The sequence below is a fragment of the Zeus faber genome (assembly GCF_960531495.2).
Source record: "Zeus faber genome assembly, chromosome: 13".
NCBI lineage: Eukaryota > Metazoa > Chordata > Actinopteri > Zeiformes > Zeidae > Zeus > Zeus faber.
Window position 1 is genome coordinate 9,470,854 of NC_137198.1, and position 16,304 is coordinate 9,487,157.

The window sequence follows — 16,304 nt, forward strand, 5'->3', positions numbered from 1 at the left end:
ACCTGGCGAGCATACTGCCTGGCAGTCAGGATTTCCCCCAGTGTGTTGTTGACACACTGCGCCTAAGTATCTGTGTTTATTTATAAATGTTTTAATGAATGTATTTTTAAACTACAGTTCCAGTGGGACGGCTCAGTTGAAAACATGATATTATCGTTAGGGATGCCACAGTGAGCAATTAAAAAAACGCATGATAACACCGGCGTTACCGGTTACACTGGACATTTTACGAGATAAGATATTCGTCAGTGACGCTCAACATCGGTACTCTGCTGCGCAAAACTCAAGGAGCCGGACCCGGTTGAATATCGCAGTTCATGGCTTGAATAAAGAACTTTTTTTTATTTTTTTATATAAACGTGGGCGCTGATACGTGAAAATGAACAATATAGGTTTTATTTCTACAAAAAAAAAGTGCCAATTTTCCCTGGGCCTTCAAGTGATGAGTTTGGATCTCTTGGCTCATCTAGCACAGCCAATTAGGACTTGAATACAAGTTTTTTGGAGAGTGCAAAAACTTTGATATTTATTATAATATTTCCATAATATGTGGAAATATTGACGTGACATATTATAATATGTCCAGTCAGCTTAGCACTGAAATAATGTATGGCCCTATGGAATCTGTAAAGGTTTTTTTTTTAAATTCTCAATTCCATCCGTGATTCTCTTATCACAGAAACTATAGGGCCCTACCTATGCCATTAGTCTGCTATCAGCCTGTTGCTGGCCACGCCGGGCCCCTGTCAAAATTAGACACTTAGCCGTCTGTCCCTGTCAAAAGATACTTCCCACTGGGCCTAACAACTTTTCTGGGGGAAACCCTGCAAGTAGCACACTGCATACTAGCATACTTCCTGGTAGCGTACCTAGAATCTGCGGTCTTTAGCACAGACTCCGCCAAGGCTCCCTCCACCAGTCTCAGTTGCATCAGAGTAATTTCCTCCCTGTAGCCCTCCTCTGCTACCCTCAGCCGCTTTTCAAAGTACCTGAAAAGAGGCAAAGTGTGGGTGTGTGTTATTATTATTATTTATGTGAACTCATGGACAGGATGTGAGAGATTAATACCAGATCTGAGCCAGAACCTGATATCTGTTGTCAGTGACTTGCAGGCTTGCTTATATTTCTACTTATCCATTGAAGAAAGTAGCACAGCACGATATGGCACACATCGCGACCTGACCCGGACAAGGTCCACAGGTCTTTGCATTTAATGTGTGTGTGTGCGCGCGTGTGTGTAACAAATAAAACGTCTCTTAGCTAAAACTGTTAAAATTCAAACAAGACTCAAACATTCTGAGAATTCTCAAGTATTTGGTGCGTTCACCTCCTCAGGCTTTCGAGCTCAGCCTCGTTCTGCTCCTTGATCTCGCGTCTTTGATCGTTGAACTCCACCTTGATGCGCTCAATGTCCTCGACACGAGACGAGCGGGCGAGCAGCTGTTCTTTCAGCTCTGTGGGACAAGAAAGGTGAGAATTGAGAGAAGAGAACAGAAGCTCCTGACCCTTTTGACTCATGGCCCACTTGGAAGTGGGATTCTAATTATTTTTTCCCCCCGTAACTAGTGATTGAGAATGTCTGCATCATTATAAGTTAAAAATGTTTTACACGGGGGTGTGAATTTGGAACGACCTTAACTCCCAACAAAATTTCCAATATTATTTTTAATTACAAAACTCTGTAAACTAAAAGCACCAAGTTTTGCTGCCTGAAGTTAAAATATTGAATTTGAAAAACTTTGGGGACTACAGGTTGAAAGTTACTGGTATAGAAATAAAACAATTGTTGAGTCATGTTTTATAATACTAAGTACTATAACTTAATACATATATTTAGGTGCCTTACCTGTGCGGCGTCATGTGAATCAAAATATAAACCCTTTAGGGTTATATTATATTAACACTGGTTTTGGCCACTTTGGCCTCTCACCTCCAAGTTCTTGTCGGCTTGTCCTCATGCTCTCCAACTGAGCCCAGAGCTGAGCAAACTCCTGTTCAGAGCTCAGTTTCAGAGAGGCTTTCTCCTCCTGCAGACACAACACCTGGGACACAAGGAGGAAGGACTTAGTGCTGTACCCGATTAAGAATGTTGTCCGTCGAATCTGATTCAGCTGATCAATAGAAATATTTGGCGGAACCCAAGTGATCGCACGTGTCTAGGGGTGGGTAAAAATCATTTTAAATAAATAAATATTAAAGACCATAGAGTAACAATAAGCTCTAACGTTACCAGTACTGTGAACGGTATTGGAGAAACTAAGAAAATTGATTCTATTTATTTAGACTATATAACCCATTTCAAACTTGCTTTAAGACTAAGATTCATTTAAGAAGCATTTTCCCTATTATCAGAAGAGACATTCCTCCTCTCTATTGCCGGAGATATGTTCAAGGGGGGGCTCTCCCCCCCAAGCTCCCTGCATGCATGAGAAGACCCTGCTCTGAGTGAGTGACAATGGCACGGGGAGCGGAGATTGTGCTCAGCTCTGATCGCCCCCTCTCCATGTTTAATGTGCAGAAAATAATACTGTTTATTCTGCTCTTCAGTTGTTTTCGTTTCTCTAAAAACGATTACAGTACCATTAAAGTACCAGATCGATAAGCGGTATCGGTAAGAGAAGTAGTGCCGTTAAAACGATCTTAACAATACCCATTCCTACTCGTGCCCACTTTGTTTTTAGTTGTTTTATTTGGAGGAACAGGGCACGACGATCGGGCACAAGGAGAGTCGTGTTCCCTTCCATGTCCAGAGACATAAAATATATTTATGATTCTCATTGTTTATAATTCCTCATTGAAATGTTATCCCTGTGCATTTTGTCAGCTTCTATCTCGACTTTCAGGGGGCAGCCATAGAAGGATTTATAAACAAATTATTTTGAATTTGGAGTAAAATGGTTTCAGGAACGAATCTCTACACAAAAGCCCACAATAAGTGAAAACAAAATAATCAACCTTCATATTACAATACTCTGGATTATTAGAAGAAAAAAAATTGACAGTAAAGGTAAACATACTTCTTGCCGAAGTTGCTCTTCCTTCTCCTCTAGGTGGCATACATGTTGCTCTCTCTCTTTCAGCACCGACTTGTGGGTAGAAACCAGCTCCTCCACGGCACCTGTGCAGCAACCAATCAAAAAGCAATGATATCCCAGTGCACCGCACACATGCACAAAAGGGCCCAACACTAACTTTTAGAAGTGGTTGGTTGCCAGATATTTTTGTTGTACAATTGTATTATTGAGCGATCAAAAAATAAACTGATAGATCAATTTCCAACCAAACAGCAAGGTATACCACACAAGTCAACCAGATGACAAAAGAAAGATATTGGCAATGACCCAAATCTGGTTGCCCGGGGCAACAATTTTTTTTGTCGAGTGACGGACACACCACACCCACTTTGGGCTATTTATGAGGTAATTGTCAAAATGAAACTGACGGGCTGCTGCATCTCTGTCGCCCCAGGCTTGACTCAGCTCTTCTTCTAGTCTCTGGATTTCCTTCCGACTGGAGGTCTGCTGTTCCTCCAGCTGAACCTGGTCTTCATTCAGGTCGGACCGCGCCTGGACCAGAGAGGCCTGGCTTTCCAACAGTTTAGCCTCAGTGTTGTTGAGCTTTTCCTGGCAATCAGCGAGGTTCTTTTGGGTGTCTGAGAGGGAAGTCTGAAGGCTCGTATTGGAACGCTCTGCCTCTTCCTCGAAGTCTGACCTCAGAGCCTGGAAAATAAAAGAGTGAAATAATGGTATAATTTGGGCAAATGTATAATTTTCATAACAGGTTTATCAAGATCTACCTGTATGTCTTCGGCATGCTTTGTCTCCATGGCAGCTCTCTCCTCTGAGACACGGGTCTCCCACTGATGTTTCACTTCATCTGCACATACAGGGACCAAAAAGGAAAAGAGATGGACGTATGTCAGAGTTTCAGGTTAGCTTCTGTCATCATGCCCTATTTTACTGAATAAACCTGTAACGAGAGGGTAAGATTCAGCAGAATCCTTTTACAATCAGACCATCGCTCAGCCCTCGCGCACCTAGGTCCTGCCGGTGGTGCTCTTTGATATGCTCCAGCTCAAACTGCTGCTTGGCCTGGAGGATGGCGGTCTCCTGCTCCCACTTCTCCCTCAAAGAGGCCTGCACTTCGCTCAGAGCGGCGTCCCGCTCACGCTGCAGGTTGGCCTGCGAGAGCTCCAGCTGGGTCGTGTGAAGGTTGGTCAAGCTGAGGCGCAAAGCCTCCATCTCCAAGGACCGCTTGGCCTACGGACACATGTTGGGCCAGAGTTTTTTAGTAAGTCTATGTGTCCGAGTTAAATTGACATTTTAGATACCACTCTGACAGCTAAATTAGATCCAATTCCAAAAAGTACAACAGATGAGATCATTTGAAAGAGTGCAGCGATCAGGGGCCTCATTAGAGAAAATACATCTGAGGTTCTTTTCCTCCAGTGTATACCAGTCAAACCCGATTTCCCGCCCACGCTGCAAAATTATTTTGCCACATTACTGAGGATGTGGCTGCACCTGTGTGTGCTGCATCTCTGTCTGCCTGCAAGCCTCCTTTAGCTCAGAAGACAGCTCCATCCTCAGTTGACTGAGCTCCTCTCTGTGTTTGGCACAGCGCTCCGATATAATTCTCTGGTGCTCACGCTCAGTCACCTGCGGGGAGAACGAGATGACAGCGTGGAAAAGCAGAGTCTACAAATGTGACGGGCCAAGAAAGAAAAAGACAAGCTTGTAGTGCTTTGCGTTTCGGCGTTCCAAAGCATAAAAGCCACCATTTAAAAGAGGGCACATTCATATCGCAAATACATTGAATTGCTTTATCTTAGTGCCAGCTAAATAAATATGGAATGATTATAAAATGTGGGATTTCTTTAAGAAAGCCATCTTACAGATCACTTAAGAATGGTCAGTATACCTGTTTGATGAGGCTGATCTGTCTCGTTTGTTCTTCCTCAAGACTGGCTTTCTGCTCAGACAGCTCTCTCTCCAAACGACTGTTCCACTCAGACACCTACGCAAACAGACACATCAAGTTCAATAAGGGCATCATCACAAATAGTGGAACCTGCAACACAGTTTAAATTCACGCTACTCCAAGACCGGATTCAGCGTGTATGTAATGAGTGTTGTGTTTAAAGCCCACCTCTACTTGGTGTTTCTCCATCAGTTTCTCCACCTCTTCCCGGTGGGATCTTTTCAGGTTCTCGGTTGCCTCCTCCACGGCGAGGGCCTGCTTCGCCAGGAGAGCTTTCACCTCCGACTTGCGCTCCTTCTTCTGCTCCTCCAGGAGTTTACTCACGCCCGCCAGATCCTCCCATTTCTCCTGACGCTCCGCTTCCCACTTCTCCTTCTGCTCAGCCAACTGGGAAAACGTACAGCATCAACACAACTCCAACCAAATAAATTACAATCAAGTTTCAGCCAGTTGATCAGTAACATTCATTCGGTCTTTCTCACCTCGTCATCCTTTGCCTTTATTAGCTTTTCATATTGCTCCAGTTCCTCTTCTAGTACTTGCTCCATCTTCTTCATCTGTGCATCCAGCTCCTCCACCTTCAACCTGTGCTCCTCTCTCTCCTTCACCTGTGCCTCCTCCAGGCTTGTAAGGCTTTGTTTTAGCTGACCCTCTAACTCCTCCTTCTGCTTTTCTGTCCTCTCCAGACTTCGCCGGGTCTCCTCCAGTTCCTTCTGAACGGCCTCCGACTGTAGGCGGGTGGTGTTGAGGTCCTCCAAGGCAGCGTCCAGCTTCAAGGTCTTCTGATCCAGAAGGACTGGCATAGTTTTAATCCTGGTGTTGCTTTCCTCCAGCTCAGATGTGCCGTGGTCCTGGAGAACCTTTGAAGAGAACATTTTATAATTATTATTATAAAAAATATATATAAAAATAAAAAAGTACTGAAACAGAACGCATATGTCTGGTCAGAAATGTTTTGTTTTTATATATTTACTTAATATCTGATAAAAAACATTCAGAAACAATGAGTTCACATAATCAAAAACACCATTATTCCTGAAATTGTGATACAATTATTTCCTTAAAAATTGTAGTTTTAGTACATTTTACAGAAGCCAATGTTCACCAAACCATAGTTACTACTGTAGCATTTTGAGCCTCTTATAAATTAAACTCTTCAGCCTATTTTCAGAGGTTGTAATACAAAAATCACAAGGCAACCAATTTCACACTCAATAAAAAGCTATTGACATTTTTTTTTCTTCAATACAATTTAAGGCTTTCGTTTTTGCTTAATTGGCTATGGCCTGCAGATTACCTGAAGAGTCTGCAGTTGTGGCAGCAGTTCCTGCACCTCAGAGCTGACAGAGTCCTCGGCTAGCTTCATCTCCTGTTGTTTGAGACGAGACAGAAGAACAGCCTTCTCCTCTTTCGCCTCCTTAAGCTCCCTGAGCAGGTTTTCAGATTCAGCTGATGGATGGGAAGGAAGGAAGAGAGAGGAGGCCTCGACCTCCTCTCTGCCCAGCTTCTCTTTTCTCCCTCCATCCCTCTCTTCTAACAAAGCACTGAGTCTGTTCTTCAGGTTGTTTTGTTCGTTAGCTCTCACATTTATCTCCTCCTCCGCAGATTTTCTCTTCTCCCTTTCATCTTCAAGTTCCTCCTCCTGTGTTCTCCTCTTTACCTTTTCCTCCTCAAGCGCCCAGAGAGCCTCCTGCAGTTCTGTTGTTACCTGCCCCCACCTGTATAAGCATATAATGAATATTGCCATTAAAAAAATATATAAATAATATATATTTATTTAAATTAAATAAAAATAGGCATGACAAAAGGTTTCAACATCTAAGACAGAAATGTGAAACTTATCCTCAAGACACAACACATGCATTCTATGAGATACTCAAGTTCACATGAAACAGTTGCCAAATTTGTAATGTGGAACATTTGAACTTTGACCGGTAATGTCAATTTCGAAAGCACGGAAAGTTCCTTATTTATCCTAAATTGAAATTGAACAATATTAATAATAATAATAAAAATACCTGCATGCAGCAACACACAGGGTCCATTAACACCAAAAACAAATTTTTAAGTTCTCATGGAACGTTCCATCAGTTTGTGCTGTCGCTCGTCTTTACATCAGCATTACATCTAAAACGAGTTACAATTTTCCGAGTTCCACTTGAATGCAGCATCAGCTGATGTAATGGCGCGGTTACGCACATGCTGGTGACATGCAAAATCACTAATACAAGGTAATACAAGCTTGCACGGTGCAAATGTGCGTTTGTAGCCACAACCTGCACATTTCTAACAAATTGGATGATACCACAAACTCATCTTGCTTTACCACCCAACCGGAAGTTTTCCAACATTGGCGTGTGGGCGATGCGCAAATGTTCGTCTACTTCCGGTCAAATTTCATGGGTCTTTCACCAATTCCTGCTCCGTATGTGGATTGATATGGATTAAACTTGAACCATCGGATGTCTGAAACATCCTGGTTCTAACAAGAACTCAACCGTGTCTGTAGCCCCTTTGGTTGTCCTGTTCCAGACACTTTCAGCCCGAAAAGCGCCAAGGAATATAATAATAAAAATACGAACAATAACAATCCTTGCGGGATGGACCCTTAATAATAATTAATATAGCTGCAGGCAGCAATACCCAGTCCAGTTTCCTATTTCAGGTTTCCGAGGTTCCGTAAAACACATCGTACTGTATTGCCTTACGGCACGAGATGTTACTTGTGTCGTGGAGTTTAAAGTCCCGTAGGAACGGTGTTTTAACAATTACAATCATTCCTGGATCATACAGTGCGGACACAAAAGAAAGACTGTTCCTTCAAACGTTCTTAGAACTTCCTGTGAAGCGAAAAGGCCTTCTGTGACCGATTATAGTTATCTGGGTTTTATAAAACAGCACAGTTCGTTTTCAGTGTTTCCATTAAACGCAGCCTTGGCTCAAATTGTCTGTCTACGTGGCTTACAGGGCTCCCGACCAACTTTTTTTTACCACCATCCCGAAAAACAATTTAAACCGTCCCTAAGTGAACGTAAACTGTCCCAAAATCAAAACGTTGTTTCTTTACTCTGTAGTTTGTGGCATAATAAAAACACTAGAATAAAATAGGAAATAAATAATGATATTCATTTTGCTCCATTCAAAGTTTAGAACAAAAGATTTGTAGATTTAAGAAAAAAACTATGTGGGCGCTGCAGCGGGGGGTGTGGGTGTGTGTGTGTGTGTGTGTGTGTGTGTGTGTGTGTGTGTGTGTGTGTGTGTGTGTGTGTGTGTGTCTAACTACTTTTCAACAGCGAGTTGAAAGTGTTAAAGTGTTCAAGACACTTTAACCCGAAAAGTGCCTAGGAGAAAAATAATAAAAATCCAAACAATAAGAATAAAATAAAAAAGAAATAGGTATCACTCTCCCATTGCTGTTGTGAGAATTTTGAGCCCACGTAAAGGGCCACAAAAAGGTTGAGAAACCCTGCAATAAAGGCTTTTATTTTTAATGACTATGCCAAAATCTTCCAGCGAGAAAAAGAAAAGCAGATACTTTAGAGACAAGCCCATGACACAATCTTTGGTAAAAGGCCCTATTACCTGCTCCTGGCCTCCTTTAGGTCCTCAGCGCTCTTGGAGACCTCCTCGTGCAGCACGTTTAAATCCCTCTCTTTGATGGCCAGCTCCTCTCGGAGCTCAGCACACTGCTGGCTGAGCAGCTCCTTCTCCAGGTTCGACTCCTCACAGGGCTGTTCAGAGAGCTCGCCCACCTCCTGATGGCCGAAGAAAGAGTTGACCGGCCAGCCGGATGGAGACCGAGGGGTGGAGTCATCTCTGTCAGCGATGCAGAAAGCACCTGCTGAGCTTTGTGGGATGGAGTGGTTGTGGGGGTCCTCGTTGTCTTCGTCGACAGAGTGTGAGAAGGAGACGTGGTCTCCAAATATTTCACTGTTTAATTCAAAGCTGTAACATTGAAAGGTGATTAGTACTTGGACTGTTTACCTTCGTCCATTGAGTAATAAATACACATTAACAACAGTGCAGTGGGCTCACGGTTCGGTATGTATCACGGTTTTGGGGCCATAGTAACAGTACAGTTCTGGTATCTTGATATTTAAGGATTTTTTTTTTTAAGTTATACGGGGTAAATGTTTAATGTTTTTATAGTAGTCTGCCACAAATAACCAGTGTAACGCTCTGTAGATATGACTGTGGGGGGAGGGAGACGGGGGGATTCAAGTTCATTGGTGGGTTGCTATAATTAATGCATAAGTTCATCTGATTGGAGGGGAGGTGTCTAGGATAGTGGATAATTCAAATATTAATTTATGTTATTTATTTATTTATAATATTTTAAAAATGTTTCACAAAAAATAAAACCAGTTCTATAGTTAGTTATTTATGTGTAGAACACGTATAAACAGTGTTCTTCACACAGAAATAATAGTAAAATAACAAATTGAAATAAAACCTCAGTCAGGCCAATGCATGTCATATTTGTGCCCCACGCTGCTCCACGCAGACCACGCACAACTGACGTGGCCAGTGGAGCTCCAACGGTGGATTCAATAGGAAGCAGCAATCACAAGACACCGTGCCCGTATGCTGCGCTTCTGCTGGAATACCACAGTTCACGTATGCGTATTGAAGCGTAGGGGGTGTACTGAACAGTTAGATAACATACTGCGTACTGTGGCATTCCTAGTGTTTACTCATTGAAGAAGGCAAGTGCAGGGCCTCCGCGTCCGGTTTTGAAAGAAAACAGCAGGAGTGCTGTCTGGAATTACTCAGCATTTGAGCATTTCTCCTCAAGAAAGTGCTGCGCCACGCATTCGTTCCCGTGCCGCATCACACTGTTTGTCTGTTTCTACGGGACTTAATCTTGCAAAAACTGATGTTTGTGTAAATACTTAACTTGTAAATAATAAATCCTGCACCATTTTATTTGAGAGACAAATTTCTTACTAGACTTTAATGACACAATTTATTATATATTTTTTTATTGTTTGTAATTACTCATCTTTCCATTCATACATTTTCCCCCACACTGTTTAGTTTTTTGATTACCTGTGGACATTTTAGTTGTTACATTTTTTGTTTAAAATAGGTCTTCAGCAGAGACAATGCAGACAATAACATTAGTGTTAAATAGTTAGATAAATGTTAAATAATAAATCAAAATGTTAATCTAAGTTCAGCAATTTTGTGTCTCATTTGTTATTATTATTATTATTACATTGTTGTAATTTACATAATATCTGCATTATATTTCGGCCACCCATGGTTGGTGCATTGATTTACATCAAAATATGCATTATGCTTATATAGAATCATTATCACTCAATTATAAAATTATTAAAAGGCCCTGTGAGTGCCAGGCCCCGCTATGCTAAAACAAAAGCAATCTATCATTTCCGCTTACCTGAAATTGGCAGAGTTGTCTAGCAGGCTGTGCTTTTCCAATTTTTCAATGGCTAACGAGGAGCAGGGCTGTGCCAGGAGGGCGGAGGACAAGTAGCGTTCCATCGGGAGGTCTCCAGAAACCAAGCCATCCAGACCATCTTCTGACCCCTCACCCTGACCGTGTTCCCCACCCAAGTCAGTCCCTCCTGCACTCAAACCCAACTCATACCCAAAGCAAGCAGTTTCCTGGTTCTGCCTGTTCTTGGACGCTTTGACTCCAGAATCCGCTTTCTCTCGAACCTCAAGCTCCTTTTCCTTCTCTTCCAGAATCCCCTGGATTCTGCCCACTTCCTCTCTGTGCTCTGCTTTGAACCTTCTCATTTCCTCCTCCCAGAGCTCCTTCTCCTTCCCGAGGTTCTCCTGTTCTTCTTTGAGCTGCCTCCTCAGCTCCTGCATCTCCCCGTTCAGCTGCTCCTTCTCCTCCTTGTACTGCTGGATCTCAAGGCACTGGCTCTGGGCTTGGCTTAGCTGCATCTGGAGGTCTGCTAGATATACCTCCCTTTCCCGTTTCTCCTCTACCCTCCCTCTCTTCTCCTCCTCAAGTAATAAAAGCACACGTTGGCAATTCTCTTTCTCCTTGGCGAGTTCTGAGCATATCTTTTGGCCATTCAGTCGCTCTTGCTCTAGATTGGTCCGCAGTCTATTTAGCAGAGCCTCGGTTTCACTGTCACCTCTAGGCTTTGAGTCGGTGTTCTCAAAGCCTGATGACAGGGAAGCGAAGCTGGCAATTTCAGGATGCCCTAGTGGAACTTCAATATGGCTGAACACGCCATCCTGGGGTTCATGGCCAGGCTGAGATGGCACACACGGAGCCTGAAGGGCCTCAGCACCGGACTGACTTTTGATTCGCTGAAACTCTACCCCTGTCTGTGTGGAACAAAGAAGGAAGAGAGTTTTAGATTAAGTCTAGCTGTTATATTGACCATTGACATACAGTAAACTTATTAAAACGTTTTCTCTGTTGTCCAAAATAAAATGTAATTAATAATGGTAATAATAAAGTTACTACTATGCAAAGCAACTCGGTATACACAGCGCAACTCTCCGAATGAGGACCCAGAGACGAAGCCCGGACTTCTATAACATAACTTGCAACAGTTTTTCAACTAATTCCTGCTACAAATGCAAATTGATGTGGATAAAGGTTGCACCACAAGATGTCTGAAACGTCCAGGTTCCAACAGACCGGAGATTGGTTCGGAGATTGTCACGTTCCAGACACATTAAGCCCGAAAAATTACAAGGGGATTAATGATAATAAATCCTGCGGTCTGGACACCAAACAATAATAAACTATATATAAAAACATTTTTGGACATACTCTTCTGGAATATCGTTTGGCATTTATAAGTTCTAGAGCAGTGATTCTAAACCAAATTTCATATCAAGGACCCTCTTTTTTTTTTTTTTTTTTTTGCCTCTGGGATCCCAATCTGAGATGATTTCTATTGTGAGATATGGTTTTGTCTATACCCGTCTATACTATAGGGGGCCAACAGTGAAACTATGATACAGTCCTGCTGTACCTGCTGGAGCTGCCTCTGTAATGCCTGGATCTGTGCAGCAAGGGACTGAGCCTGCAGTTGGACCTGGTCTCTGTCGGCCTGAGCTTCCTGTAGGTTGGCGCTGAGCCTGGCGATGATCTCATTACGCTTTTCCACCGCCTGCTGCAACTGCTACAAATGGATAGAATAAGAGGTGTTACAAACACAGTTTCAAGAGCTTACAATAATTATTGCTATTTTAACCCGGGGCAAACCATTTTCCCCTCATGTGATCCAATATGGCATAGCCCTTCAATGTAGATTTCCTGCAGATGTCAGATTGTGTTGAATAACTGTATAATAATAATTGGCTTGCACCATGATATATTGGAAAACATTGAAAATATTCTAATATTTAAAGTAGAGTAGTTTGAATACTAATATATTTAATAAGTAATCTAATATTTTAGATACCGATTTGAGTAAAAAGGCACAAAAGGAACAGGATATGGATGTATTAACTTGTCTACAAAGAACTGAGCCTATTTTGAATCTTTTTTCAGGGCTCGACATTAAGGCCTGTCTGCTTGTCCAGGACAAGTACATTTGTCCAAGACAAGTGAAAGAGCAATTTACTGGCCACACCAGACAAGTTAAGTCATAAAAAATAGATAAATAAAAATAATAGTGTGTTTCCTAAACGTCGAAATAAAATGGTCTTGACAATTTTGATAGTCTTCCGCAGATTTGTTCATTTATTGAAGCTTTAGGCAAGTGGCAACAAAAAAGCCAATTAATTTGGACGATCTAAAGCTGACCTTTCACCTCGAGCCAATAAGGATAGTCGATATAGAAAGAAGTCCCGCCCCCTCCCTCGTGGGTAGGTTGAACTTGTAAACTCCAGAATGAGCAACTCGTAAGAGAAAGACAAAACTGTTTCTTACGATATGATAATATTTTAGGTATTCTTGACAAAAGAGGGTCAGATACATCAATAGTTTGGCGCTTTTTGGGATATTTAACTTCTGACCCAAAGCAGACGGTAAGTATCCATTGTGTAAAATATGTCGACGAGACGTGGCACCGAAGACGGGCAACATCACACACTTGATTATTTATTTCCATTTAGAACGACTTGCCATATTGATTTTATCTAATTGTATTTAAGTCAAATGTTAAAGCAGCAAGCAACTGTTTGTTAATTCTTGTTTACCAATTACTTAAATGACAAGTGCCATGCAAAGTTCATTATATAAAAATAATGTTTATCTTGAGATTTTTACACCTATTTGATATTTATTTTGTTATAGATAGATAGATATAAAAATAAATGAACGCTAAATGCTAAGTTTTGTTGAATTTTATTTATTTATTTTTATACAATGCTGATTTAGATTTTAAGACTAGTGTTTATCTCTGTAAATTTCATTCCACTAGTGGTCAACCGATTGATCAGTCAGCCGCATTTTGAGATAATCAGCATAAGACCATGCCTGCACTCACAAGGCCGATAAACAAAAAATGTCTGCAGACTAGTGTTGTCAAAAATATACATTTTCTATACATATCAATTTTGTATATTTGAAATTGTTTCACTGTTCAGTTTTAGTTTTCCCGCACTATCGATACACCGGTAGCAGCTGCGCTTCCTCGCGCTCTCTTCTGACTGCGAGTTCACACACACCTAACTCTGAGAATTGGAGGGGAGTTCTCTCCTCCAGACAGTGCTGTGCTGTGCGTGCATCCCGTGGCGGTTTTCCTGTGTTTTTATTTTAAATATATTTATCTTTGTGTTTTTCCTAACTTGTGTCAAACAAAATCTTTAAAATACAGCTAATTTAAGGCACTTCCCATGCCGCGTCATACCCTCACCCCGTTGCTATGGGACCTAATTTAGTAAAAATTTTATGTTTTTATGGAAATACTTTAGTTGTAAATAATAAACCCTGCACTTCTGTAACAGGGAGACTATTTCCCGACCAGACTTTAAGATAACGCAGTTTCTTTATTAATTATTGTTTATACTTGGTTTTTTTGGGGTTGTTTTTTTTTTTTTTTAAACAAAGTTAAGTTTCTTGATTACCTGTTGACATTTATGTAGTTAATACATTCATTTTTATATAAGTGCACTGCAGAGGCCATGCAGACCATAACATTAGTGTTTAATAAATGTTCATTTAAGTTCAGCAAATTTGGGTCTCATTGTTATTATTAAATTATTGTATTTTATCAAATACAAAAAAAAGAAACAAACATCATGATATCGCCATTATATATCGGCCATCCCGCTCTTTTCATCAACTTCAAGAACTGACTGTTCACTTTCTGAAGGAATGAGATGATCAATGTTAGCCACTTCACCCATCAGCGGTTTTAATGTTGTGGCTGATGGGTGTATATGACCAACACCCCCACCACAATCGCTGTGTGTACCTCAAGCTGCTCTTTGCCAGTGAGTGCAAGAAGCTCTTCATATTCCGGCTCTTCATCAGGGCAGGGACTGTGGCTCTGTGGGGAGGGACTGTGGCTCTGTGGGGAGGGACTGTGGCTCTGTGGCTGGGAACAAGCCTTTTGCCCACGATTCTTATGGATCTCCAACTTCTTGGTCTTGAGTGGTTCCTACAGATTTAATACATTTCCAGTTACAGTAAATTCACTTTCTCTTTTAGGCCAGTAAATTGTGTTACCTTTAATCCTGGTTAGGTTGCCATGACAACATGCCCTCCCAGCAACTCAATGTTTACTGACCTATTTCTCTAATATGCGTTTGCCATGTGAGAAGCAAAATCCTCTTGTCAACTTACACCATGAATACAATACAAATATATGTTCAGGTCAAGCAAATCCCCAAATATATCAATCCATTAATGAATGAATGGTCCTAGATTGTGTCATATATACAATTAGGAAAAAGAGGTACTATGTTATATGAAATCGTCTGCTTTGTTTCCCAGTTCAGTATAAAATAAATGATCAACCTACCTCATGGGTGTTCTTCTTTGGGTCGTTAGCCGATGGTGCGGCTGGCTCTAGGTGGCGGACTTGCGCTGGGCGGTCATTCTTCGGGACATCCTGGCCCTTCCTCGTCTGCGTCTTTTTCGCCGGCCCCGCACTGTCACTTTTCGCCCGCTTCTGTCGGAAGCTAGTAAGCTACGCAGGAAGGACAGTGAGAGGTAGACGGACACATAGGTGAGGACCACAGAGCACCACCACACTATAAGCATGGCCAGCCTCGACAGACCAGTGTGAGACTGCAGTAGTGTCCAGATTTCATTTCAGGAATGATTATGCAAATAATTTGCATAAATGTAGGAGTTATTCTACAACTCCAAATAGCGGAATGCAGCACTTTTTACAGCTGAGTCAGAGTGATTGAGCAAAAAAGACAGTCCCAAAAAGGCAGAAAGAATTCCCAAACTGAAGTCCAAAAATAAACTCATAACCCAGCAGGGTAAGTAAGTTCAGAGTGAGGTAGGAATAGTCTCAGATCTCCAGATAGATTATTTCCATGACCCAGAGAGAAGGCAAAAGACCGCAGTTGAGCTATAACAGAACAGAAACTGAAGGTGCCCGAAAATCTCATTCAAACTGACAGGAGTAGTTCAGAGTTTACTGGCCTGTGGAAAGGCCAAACATCAAAAAGACGCAAGCTGGCTGGAGCACTTTTGAAGTATTAGAATGAATTCTCTTGGATCATGAAGAGCATAGAAACAATGCAGTTGTGATGTTCATAATGGAAGAAGTTCATCCACAATGAATAGCAACAATTCCAATCCAAAAAAATATATTCCAGCAGTGCCAGCTTGCTAGAAAATCCGCTTCATGCCTTTTCATTATGTACTGTAGCTCACTCGCTCTATTTCCCTACTCTCCTCCAGCATCCCTGGCCCTTCTTTAAGCAGCTTAAGTCAGCCCACAGTGGTTAACAGGGCTCTCCTGAAGTGGTCCATCATCCGTCGACAGTCAGTCACTAACCCTCTCTCGCTGACAGTCACACCAATCAATTCACCGACATCAGGACAGCTGTCAATCTCTCACATAGCAAGACACCTGCTCCACGGTTAGATAAAGCCAAAATCTGTGGGGCGCAATGCAAAACCACTACGCTGTATTGCCTGTCACAGCCTACAAAGCAGTGAGATTCAGCAATTGTGGGAAGGGGATGGCAAGTGTCTAGACTAAAGGAAGAGGGTGGAGACTGGGAGAAGCATCCACATGGAGATGAGGAGGCAGAGCTATGTGTAGCAAGCAGCGTCAGTGTGTGCGCATGTTGAATTCAATTTGAGAACAGATGATCGCAGGGTCCCACAGTTTCTATGAGGAATGAGTCATATGCATGTGACATATGCAATTATGACAATAGTATAAATGTGTCTGTGTGTGTATTTCACGTGT

The 16,304-nt window shown here is 41.9% G+C and overlaps 1 protein-coding gene across 1 annotated transcript in view; it reads right to left on the minus strand.

Moving 5' to 3' along the window:
• The window catches only part of pcnt (pericentrin), a gene marked incomplete at its 5' end in the record, with an annotated part of 49,875 nt that extends 34,085 nt beyond the window's left edge, over positions 1 to 15,790 (minus strand). The window contains 18 exons of the mRNA XM_080012744.1: positions 870 to 989; positions 1,328 to 1,454; positions 1,931 to 2,042; positions 3,018 to 3,118; positions 3,443 to 3,719; positions 3,797 to 3,876; positions 4,037 to 4,259; positions 4,524 to 4,658; positions 4,921 to 5,016; positions 5,149 to 5,367; positions 5,463 to 5,840; positions 6,278 to 6,698; positions 8,563 to 8,925; positions 10,385 to 11,292; positions 11,952 to 12,101; positions 14,343 to 14,528; positions 14,892 to 15,059; positions 15,761 to 15,790. Of these exons, the coding sequence (XP_079868870.1) occupies positions 870 to 989; positions 1,328 to 1,454; positions 1,931 to 2,042; positions 3,018 to 3,118; positions 3,443 to 3,719; positions 3,797 to 3,876; positions 4,037 to 4,259; positions 4,524 to 4,658; positions 4,921 to 5,016; positions 5,149 to 5,367; positions 5,463 to 5,840; positions 6,278 to 6,698; positions 8,563 to 8,925; positions 10,385 to 11,292; positions 11,952 to 12,101; positions 14,343 to 14,528; positions 14,892 to 15,059; positions 15,761 to 15,790 (4,094 nt within the window). The remainder of the gene's footprint in view (positions 1 to 869; positions 990 to 1,327; positions 1,455 to 1,930; positions 2,043 to 3,017; positions 3,119 to 3,442; positions 3,720 to 3,796; positions 3,877 to 4,036; positions 4,260 to 4,523; positions 4,659 to 4,920; positions 5,017 to 5,148; positions 5,368 to 5,462; positions 5,841 to 6,277; positions 6,699 to 8,562; positions 8,926 to 10,384; positions 11,293 to 11,951; positions 12,102 to 14,342; positions 14,529 to 14,891; positions 15,060 to 15,760) is intronic.
• Between the last annotated feature and the right edge of the window lie 514 nt (positions 15,791 to 16,304).